Below are 10,060 nucleotides of genomic sequence, written 5' to 3' on the forward strand. Positions count from 1 at the left end.
GGCTCATTGTGCCAGGGATGACTCAGCTTTCACGAGGTGTGCTGTGAGAGCACCTTCAAGGGGTATTATGACAATACGCATGGATTTCTGTTGTTTCGTTCACCATGTGCGCCTGTTACACAGAGGGGATGTTTTTACACTGTGAACTTCACTAACTGAGAAATGGCTTAATATGCATTGTTAGCAGTCCCAGTGGAAACCAATTAGTAGTCTGTAGCTGTGAGCTGACCAGTTGCCATTTGATTTTCTTTTGGCTTGTTAGATAGCACACTGAGAAGCATATTTTTTGGATGAATTAACTGTATGTTTTGCACTAAAAAATGCAAACAGGTAAACTGATATTTGTCATTGTGAGCATGTTTTCCCCCCCCTCCTGCACACTTTTGGGAACCCATATTAAAGCTTTTCTGCCATTCTGAATTAGAAAAGAGTGTGAATGTGTTTAGGGAGGGGGTAATCCTCAATAGCCTCTGGGTGTTATGCACACACTCTCACCAGCTGTTTTCATCGGTGTGGTATTGTGGTGGTGGAAGCCTGGCGGGTGCTGCCTCCCTGTGTTTGCACACAGTCACTGCTGCTGTTGGCAGTAATGACACTGATGCACAGTCACTCTCAATGATACAGGGGGTCAGATGAGCTGGCCTCGCACTGAACAGCACACTAACTCCCATTACAGGCCATATAGCTGTTATTGTATAGGTAATACACTCCTGCAGCAGCTGTCAGAAATATGGCTCACATCCCAAATCTGCATCACCACAGTACAGTAACATTAGAGAATTGACTTTGGGTTAATACACTAATGTACCTGTAAGCTGGTGCCAATTGTGTAAGGGCCACTGGTTACAGGCACGTGGTTTTATCTTTACACAATATGGGTTGTTTTTTTTGCCAGTTTTTGGGATGACATGACCTGATAACTGTGAGGTGAAGGTGCTGTTTAAAGTTATTAAAATACTTGGTTCATTGTCAGTTTGTGTTTTCTCTCACACTGAATAGAAACTGTAGAGGCTTGTTGCGGACGGACGCTTGACTTCTGCTGAGAAAGCAAACACAGCAGAAGCAAAGTGTGTTGTTGATCCATGTTTATTCAAGCTAAAATTATTCCTGGATTATTGTTATAAAGACAGAAATACAGTAGGTTAATCCAGTGTCGACTTTGAGGCACAAAGGAAAAAGATCATTGTTGACAGTGAGTGAATATCATTTTCTACCATGTGTCTGTTAAATACAATAATATATTTATGGTCTATAGAAAAGTAAACACAATCTTCATATATGAAAACAATCTAAAAAGAGAGACATCAGTAGAATGAATAAGGCTAGAAGAGATGCAGTAGGTCCTTACACAAAGTTACAGTTGACAACTTTGGCATCAGTGGATAAATCCCTTGTATAAAAAAGAAAAAATTGAGGCACTTTCTTATGAGCAACATTAGTGGCACTGCTTGTATGTATTTAATCACAAAATCACTTCATTAATATCAGACTTAATGGTTAAAATGCTGGCTTCGCTGTGTCAAATGGTGCAGTAATGCTGTTGAGTGAGGCACTTATATACCTTCCTTGGCAGCAGGTCCTTAAGATTTAAAAACATGATCAAACACTTAGGATGAAGAAACATTAGGCAAATAAAGCCTCATAGCTCAAAAGAAAGTGCCTCACATGTTACAGAAAATAATCATGTAGAAAATACAAAAACTAACAGTTCAAATGTTTAAAAAGGCCACTATTGAACAAATATTCAAAATGCATGACTGGCTAGTTAGCGTGGAAACAAAATGCTGTTGCAGTTGAAAGGGGGCCCCAGAGTTCGGCTTGTTAAACCGTGCTGCTGGGAAAGGAAAGCTGCTGCGACCAAGATTAACATTTTCTGCAAAGTGCCAGTTTTACTCCACTGGTCTTTACTCCACTCTTGGGTGCAGCACCCTGTCCACAAACATAAACGTACATTGAGGGAATCCGAATGGAAGAAAACTACAATGTTTTAGTCCCAAGGAGGCTGTCCCACGCTCATTTACACAATCTGTGTTAAAATTCCCATCAGTTTCTCTCGAAGGCTTTTTCTCACAGTGCTGTGATCTTGAAGATGTAGCTGAGACTGCAATTTGAGCACCTAATTACTTCAAGATACCTTGTAGTGTTTTTCCACCCTTTGTTTACCAAAATGAGATCCTCAGATGTGCAATTTGATCCCTTGCCAAATTTTCCTTCCCCTATGTGCAGGCAAAGAAAAGAACCTATGGGCTATTTGAGTATGGCACGTGGTGATGAAGTTACCTCCTTCACTCACACACTTTTCTTCTTCTGCTTCTCTTAGTACGGCTCTGCCTTTAGACTTCGATATAGGCAGCATGTAAACACCATCCCTATGATCTGAGGATTGGATGGAGGGGGAAGGAAAACATCAGTAAAAGTGCAATCTCCACAGATACACATTTATTTAAATCTCCGTTTATTTGTTTTAGCTCACCTGTACACAGGCAATCCCAACACCCACTGCTCCAATGATCTTCAGATGGTCCAGGATGAATTTCTCCAGTTTGGTGATGCAGCCGCCCTAAATGAAAAACAAAGTGTGTCTTTATGTTGCATCAGTTGATGTGGGAGTGTTGCTGAAGTCTCACTGCAAACAAATGTTATGTGTACGGTTCGGATATGACAGCTCTTCTTTCTCTGCTCGGCTTACACTACACGATCCCAATGCTAACATACTGAGACATGATAGTAATACTGATCTAGCCACCTGTACTGAAAAGTCAGCCCCACTGACACCCCCTAGCACCCTTCATCCTCTCACCTCCACCTTGTAGATGTTGGATGGGTGGTCCCTGCGGCCACAGAACTCAGTGGGAGTCTTACAGCAGCTGTCAGGCACATGTCTTTGGCTTGCCTCTAGGGAGCGAATCCAGACGCTCTGATTCCAGTCGGATGAACTGTTGCTGCCACAGCACTTGAACTGACAGGAGGAAAAGACGGCTTAAGAGGGGAGTTTTGATGTTAGCAAATAAGTATTAAAAGGCAGTTCAAGTAACTAATGTTAGTATGAAACATTAAAAGTTGTTATAAACCAGCAGCATAGTTATTCCAATTCACTAAAGGAAAGACAAGCGAAACTCAGTGTAAAGGAATAGTAATAGAATATGAGAAGATCAATACGAGTCGGATTATGTGCAGTTAATGGCTAGTTAGCTTAACTTAGCATGAAGACTGAAAACTGAGAAACAGCTAGCCTGTCTCTCTCCAAAGGTAACAAAGAATCGGATCAGTAAAATCTCTTGAGTCTCATTTGACTCCAGAATAGTCCAGCACATAAAACGTGCCATTTTTACAATACGTTCTTTGTACGGATTACGGCGGTTCAACATGGAAGGCGTCTGAGATATAAAAGGCATTCTAAGGTAACGAAAACACGACTCCTTTGTTCAGGTTATTATACACTAATGAAAACAAACCTCGCTAGATCCTCATAAATGTTACACGCTTTTAAGTAGTGAACTGTAGCGGTGTTGGTAGACGCTTTTGTTGCTTCTGGACAGAGCCAGGCTAACTGTTTACAGTCTTTATTTTCAACTAAGTTACCAGAAGCTGGCTACAGCTCCATCAGTCTTCTCATCTAACTCTCTGCAAGAAAGCGAGGAAGTGTATTTTCCAAAATGTGAGTCCAAACAAATTACTGGAAAAAAAAAGTTTAGAGGAAAGAACAAAGAATAAATGTTGACATCTGACAGCCCGGGGCTTCTCATGCTTAAAAAACTGAGCATAAAAAATGAACCAACTGAAGTTTCAACTGCTGCTCAGATTTATCCATTCCTTCATGTGCTGTCAACTGGTATAAGCAAAAAAGAGGGTAAATTACAGCTGAGAGTGCAGACAAGTCCATCATGCTTAGCTGAAGTCAGAGGGACTTGAATCGGATTTATTTTGACTCGCCCTCATCACCAAAATCTCTAATCTGATGGGATGATAGGTTACCAAACACTGTCCAATCAACAAACCACGTGTGAGTCCATGTGACTTTTGCTTTGAAGCTCTGGTTCACTCATGATATGACGGTGTGGATGCAAACAACTACCTAGAGAAAAGAAAAACTGTGGCTGCACTCTGAAAGTAGACATCAGTTGTCATTTCAAAAGTTTGTGTTAGACTGAATTAACCTCCACCTTGTGAAAGTGGTAGTTGTGTCCATCCTTTTTTACGCAGACACTTACCTCCTGCTGCAGTTTGTCTACAGCCCTGGTGACTTGCTCGTGGCCTTTCTGTTGATACTTCTGGGTCATGGTCTCCTTCAGATTCTGCTTCAGCTCGTCATTCAACTGTTCAGACACACAGACAGAGACACATGCTTTAGCTGCTCACTACATAGCAACACAAAAATCTCAGGGCCAGCACCGAGCATGACCAAGTGTTAAATGAGTTGCAAATGTTAACTCTGCTGGTGATGAGATTCATAGCACACAGACTTTAAACGCTCTCCCGACGATACATGTCATGGACAGCGGTTCTAGCAACAGAGGAGCAGATGAAACCGGGGCGATGGCAGAGGAAGTCGGTGTTTTTTAGTTCTCTAGACCAGTGGCAGAAAGCGCTCGCTGGAGGAGCGGCAGGTCTGGGGGGCTCAGTTTCTATGGCAACAAGCCAGCTGGGAAACCACTGTAAATCAAAGCGTGAAGGAGATATCAAGGGAATGAATGATGAAGAGAAGAAGGGAGGGCAGAGAGAGATGAGAGACGGGAGGTGAAGACAAAAAGGAAGAGGGGAGGAGGAAACAGGAGGGATGTGGTGGGGAGCTTTTTTATTTTACCTGTTGACAGTTTGGGACACACTGCACCGATGAAAGGAATAGCAGCAATTCAAGATTTAAAATGGCTCAGTGAGCGAGCAGCATTATGTATCATTGTATGCATTAACCGCATACAAATAGAAGCAAACATGAGTTCAAGCATCTATTCAGGTGATGGCTGCATGACTGTGAAACCAGGCTGCTGCCTAGTCACAAGAAAAGTCACAGCAGCAGTAAATGTGCGCCATCTACAGGCAAAGAAGGTGCTGTGTTGACAACAGTATCACCTGAAGGCAACGGCGACTAAAAATACTTTTCTGTTTTATTTTACATTTTTGATTTTAAACTTGCAAACTGTGAGAGCTGAGAGCATATTTTCTGATGAACGCTGGTCAGAATACTGAGCACACACTCATATCCTCATGTGTCCTCATTTCCCCAGAACTGTCCTTTTTGTTACTAGAGGGTAGGACTTTTTAACCAGACGGAATCTAATTAATTTTCACTTCATTATGTAATAACACCCAGATTTTCTTTTTTGCAATAAACAGCCTGAACCAAATGCGTACTAGGTTTTCCCAATTTATAACATATTTGGTGGCCCTATAAAATGTGGGAGTTGCACTTTTATGAACTGCATTTTGAATAAGCTTTTTGGGGAAACCTCACACACAGAAAACAACAGCTATAAAACTGCAGATGAAGCACTCATTGCCTGCAGGTGGTGGGAAAAAGTGCAGTAGTTATTACTTTCTTTGCCTAAAGGAGGCAATGCTGAAATGTTGCAGGTCTAAACTGCGGCTGCTGTTACTTTCCTTTACACTAGGTGGAGCCGGTTGACATGTGTAGAACTGAATAGACAATGACCAAACAGACTCTCCTGTAGTGGAGAATCTGCAGCTTGCTAAACATGAATAAATGTGAGTGTGAGTGAGTTACAGGCAGTTTCTATGAGGTGTTTGGCAACTTGGAATAAAAACCAAACGTACAGTTCTCACAACTAATTACCAGACAGAAAACTGAGGAAGAACAACAAAGGAGGAAGAACAGAGGCAGAGAAGAGGAGTGGCTTTAGAGATTTGAGCAATTGATGCAAGAATCTTTTGAAGCGAGTGAAGGAGAGCTTTAGGAAGCAGGAGAGAGTCATGGAGCTCAGTGCCTGCTCATGTTCAGACGAGTTGTGTATTATGAATGAGGCAGTTATAATGATAGCAGAGGACCTCTAGACGGAGAAAAGTCCTGTTGCTGAGCTACAAGCCACCAGGCTTTGAGACCAGGCAGAGTCGGACTGTTGCTGGTGACGAGCAAAGTCATGTTAATATTACACGAGGAGAAAAGAAATTCTCTTTTGTGAGTGCTTGCAGTATAGTCAGTATAACTCTACACTGTTAGAGCTGAAATGTGCCGGGGGAGGCTGTCAGTTTTCACATTAACTACAGAACACGAGATAAGAAAATAATCATTTGTAAGCAGGACTGTAAGCATTTAGCACATTCTTTGGGCTAAGCAGTGTTTTTACTCTCTTTAGTCATTTCTTTGTTTATCATTTTTAAGTGTATCTCAGTTCAAAAATGAATTTAACTGATTCTGACACTGATGCTGATGTACTAATGAGGCATTTTTCATTCCATTTGGACTAAATTCACCACAAGTAATATGGTCAGTCTGATATTTGTATTTTTAATGGGCCGTCTTATATTTCCTCCCTGCAGTCTCATTTATCATGCCGGTTTGGTCGTGGTTAGAAATTACAGCGCAGCACATGCCATGTGGGAACTGAGACAGTCGTCTGTGTTTTGTTACAACACCTTTGACTACGTGCTCAGATTAAGAGGCACAAAATGTGTGCCAAGCATGCTCTATTGATGTTTTAGTACAGTACATCATCGCTGCTACACACAAAAAACGTCAGCTTTTAATGTCAGATCATTTTCTATATTATGGTAGATGAATATACGTAGACTGTCCATGACTGTTTTCTTTTTTAATTCAGTGACAATAAACTGGATAATTTATCAATAATGAGATTCCCTGACTTTTGTAATGTGCCAAAACAATTCCATAAAGACTGTATTATTACTTAAAACAAATCCTAACCTGTGTCAGATTTTAAATGACTTTTGTCATTTGAAATCAATATTTAGTCTTCTCATATCTGTCAGCTGCTCCTCTGCAATCCCATGCCTACAACATCACATACATATCCCAGGGTGCATTGTAAAATACATTTTGAAAAGGACTTTTTTTTTAGAACTTTTATTGGCCTGAGAGTGATTACCTGCTGGTAGTAGATATAAGCCAGGATGCCAGCCATGATCTCCAACAGGAAGATACACAGCAGCAGGACAAAGTACTGGGGAGGAAGAGAAGAAAATACAGTTAGAGGATGGGAATGCGGTGAAGCAATAGGGGATGGGGAAGCATTTAAAGGCACACATGCAGCACTGTTCAAAACCTAGAAAGTGAACTAACTCTGTTTAAGAGACTTTAGGACAATCAATTGTGCTGTAAATTAGAAATAAAAATTTTGGAAAACTCTGTCCACTCCAGGTTGGACAGAGAGGTTGACTGCTGTGAAATAGGAGCTAGGTTTCTTGCTGATGGCAAAGTGACTCTGTCCCAAATCCATTAAACAAACTAATTCTAAGCAGATTTTGGGTATGTAGTTATATCCAGCAGTGTACTGAAAACAGTTCATTTTCCCATACACTCTTGATATACACTATTCTACCAAGATGCAATGCACCAATGAAACAGAGGAGCTGGAGGAACATACTAAAACAGCTGATAAGTGAGTCACAGTTTCTGACGTCTCAAGTACTGTATTATTTCTTTTGTTGATTTGTTGGTATAGAGTACTTAAACCTGCAATAACTGATTTTTATGGCCACTTGAGGGCAGCAGAAATAAGTTGTGACCACTACATTAACATATCACCACCTTGTAAGCCGAAACTTTGTTTGTTAACAGCTGCTTATTTACACATCCAGCAGTGACGGAGAAACATATTGTTCACTTGGGAGTCATGTTTGGATCCACCTGCTGTTCTTTAACCTTCATACATATGTAAATATAATGCAATCAAATACAACTGCACCACCAAGTACAGCCTAAAAAACCTTCACAAAAGTAGGATTTTATTGCAGGCCTGGTGTTCTGGATTGCATTAGATTGTACAGGTGCAACTAATAAACTGGTAATAGTACTGCATATTACAAGTACAACTGTGCCAGACCATAAAAAGAGGCCTCACAACAGATGACAAAACATAGGCAAATTGAGGTAACTCCATTGTGCTTTCTCATGTTCAGCTCTTGCCTGAAACTGCCAAACTCTGAGTCATTGCCCAGTGGCTGGCACATCTTATACTCTGTGCCTTTTAAATGAGGTTTGGTGTTCAGAGTTTATCGCTGGTATCTGATTCGTGACCAGGCCCATGAGAGTTAGAGGGAAGGTCTGCTTTTCATGCCAAGTGTCTTCAGACTAAAAGACAAGAAGAGATATTATCAGACCAAAACCTTGACCTAAATTCCTCTGGCCCTGCCACTATCAAAGAGAGAAAAACAGCCTGGTAAAGTGGACTTGGTCCTTGATTTGAAAGCTTGGGCTGATTAAATGTCGGAGTGGCTATGAGCCTGAATGCTGAGCAGACTTTAAGATGCATTTTGATATTGTTTTGGTGGTTTGAAAGGAAGTATGGCAACCTTTAAAGATGCCAGAGTCCGATTCAAAGAATCAAACCTATGACACTAAAAAAGATGTGTGTAGATTTGATCCAACAAATTTTATACCCCATCCTTTATTGTAATGGATTTGGTGCATTACAAAATCTCCTCCCATGGTTAGATTAATTCCAATACTTCCAAAAAGTACCTAAAGTGATTCAACAATAATAAAGCACATGCTAACTCAAGTTCTACCTCAAATGAATAATAAATGGTCCTAAAGCTTGAACAATACATCAGCAGACTACGTTTTCTGACTTACAAAGGGGGGAATTGCAGCACATACTTCAATATAAACATTTGTTCTGCTGTTTTTATTTATACTACAGTAAGGTTTTCCATTTAAATGTATGTTGTCTTAAATTTTCTGTTACTGTCATGTTTGATAATAGTCTAAATATAAAATACTCTGCCTCAGGAAATGTCTTTATCACAACTCTCTTTAAAACAGCTATTAGCTAATATGGTTTACTTCTTTCCTCAAAAATTTGCCTTGAAACTGCAATATCTGTCAGGCAGAATATGAAAGTTTTAGGGATGGAAGCTGAGCAAAAACATATCAAATCGGTACAGCTATATAATAGAAAATAAACATCTCCCTGCTATTAAGTGGTTTACATCAGTCACAAACTGACTGAAATGAATACATTTCTTCTAACCGAGCTAATGTCTTTGCAAATTCTCTGCAGTTGTTACTGAAAACAAGGACGGTCCAGTTTTCTGACTCTACCATACTTGTGGTCTGTGTCTTTTCCTACGCTTTCTCACACACACACACACACACACACACACACACACAAAAGCATACTTCTCAGACTGATACCACACGGACAGTTATGTGTACAGGGTGTGACAGAGAACCTGTTGTTGGCTGTGGAGACTGAGGTGGTTGACTCCAGAGGACTCCTCATGATCTCAGGCACACACACAGTCTTACAGACTCATTTTACGTCTGAGCTGGCATTCTTCTCCCAGGCGACTTAAGGGCACAGTGTAATTACTGCCAAAATGACTCTCAGCAGGTTCATATGTACAAAACCTTCTTTTTTTTTTAAAGCTCTGCAGTGGCTTCAGACTGAACAGCCTGCTGCGCTGTAGGCTTCCTGGCTAAAAAACATCTAACATCTCATGGTAAAGTCAGACTCATCCTGCTGAGGTTGTTAAATATTTGAACAGTTTTTTTTCACTTCTGTGTCTCTCTTCCACAACAGCTGGTTATCTCCAGAGTTATTGTAGCTTCTTTGCTCCTTTACTTTTCCTTCCTTTTGATGCACTTCCACCAGCATCCAGCAAACATAAAGGAACAACACGTATCTGGAGACAGGATACACACATTTGTATGCAGCCCTGTATTTGACATTAGAAGTGTACTGCTGCCTTTACAATTACTGAGCGAGTTCAGAGTCACAATGAAGGTGACTTTGATCAGATAACGGTTGGACACGTGTTAGTTTTTGAAAGGAGTGACCTTTGGGCTGTATGGTGGACTCTCTGGCCTCGTACAGCTAATCAATCAAACATTTGCAGACTCTACCCCCCCCCCCCCCCCCCC

The 10,060-nt window shown here is 40.9% G+C and overlaps 1 protein-coding gene across 1 annotated transcript in view; it reads right to left on the minus strand.

Annotated features, from left to right (window-relative positions):
• Positions 1–1,070: 1,070 nt before the first annotated feature.
• LOC118321202 (CD151 antigen-like) overlaps positions 1,071–10,060 on the minus strand; it is a 22,233-nt gene continuing 13,243 nt past the window's right edge. Inside the window, exons 4-8 of the mRNA XM_035652428.1 lie at positions 7,062–7,136; positions 4,212–4,316; positions 2,801–2,959; positions 2,474–2,560; positions 1,071–2,376 (exon numbers count right to left, since the gene is read on the minus strand). Of these exons, the coding sequence (XP_035508321.1) occupies positions 2,317–2,376; positions 2,474–2,560; positions 2,801–2,959; positions 4,212–4,316; positions 7,062–7,136 (486 nt within the window). The 3' untranslated portion in view covers positions 1,071–2,316. The remainder of the gene's footprint in view (positions 2,377–2,473; positions 2,561–2,800; positions 2,960–4,211; positions 4,317–7,061; positions 7,137–10,060) is intronic.

Source organism: Morone saxatilis, unplaced genomic scaffold, assembly GCF_004916995.1.
Source record: "Morone saxatilis isolate NCDOM2014 unplaced genomic scaffold, NCSU_SB_2.0 Contig11, whole genome shotgun sequence".
In the NCBI taxonomy this organism is placed as follows: Eukaryota; Metazoa; Chordata; class Actinopteri; family Moronidae; genus Morone; species Morone saxatilis.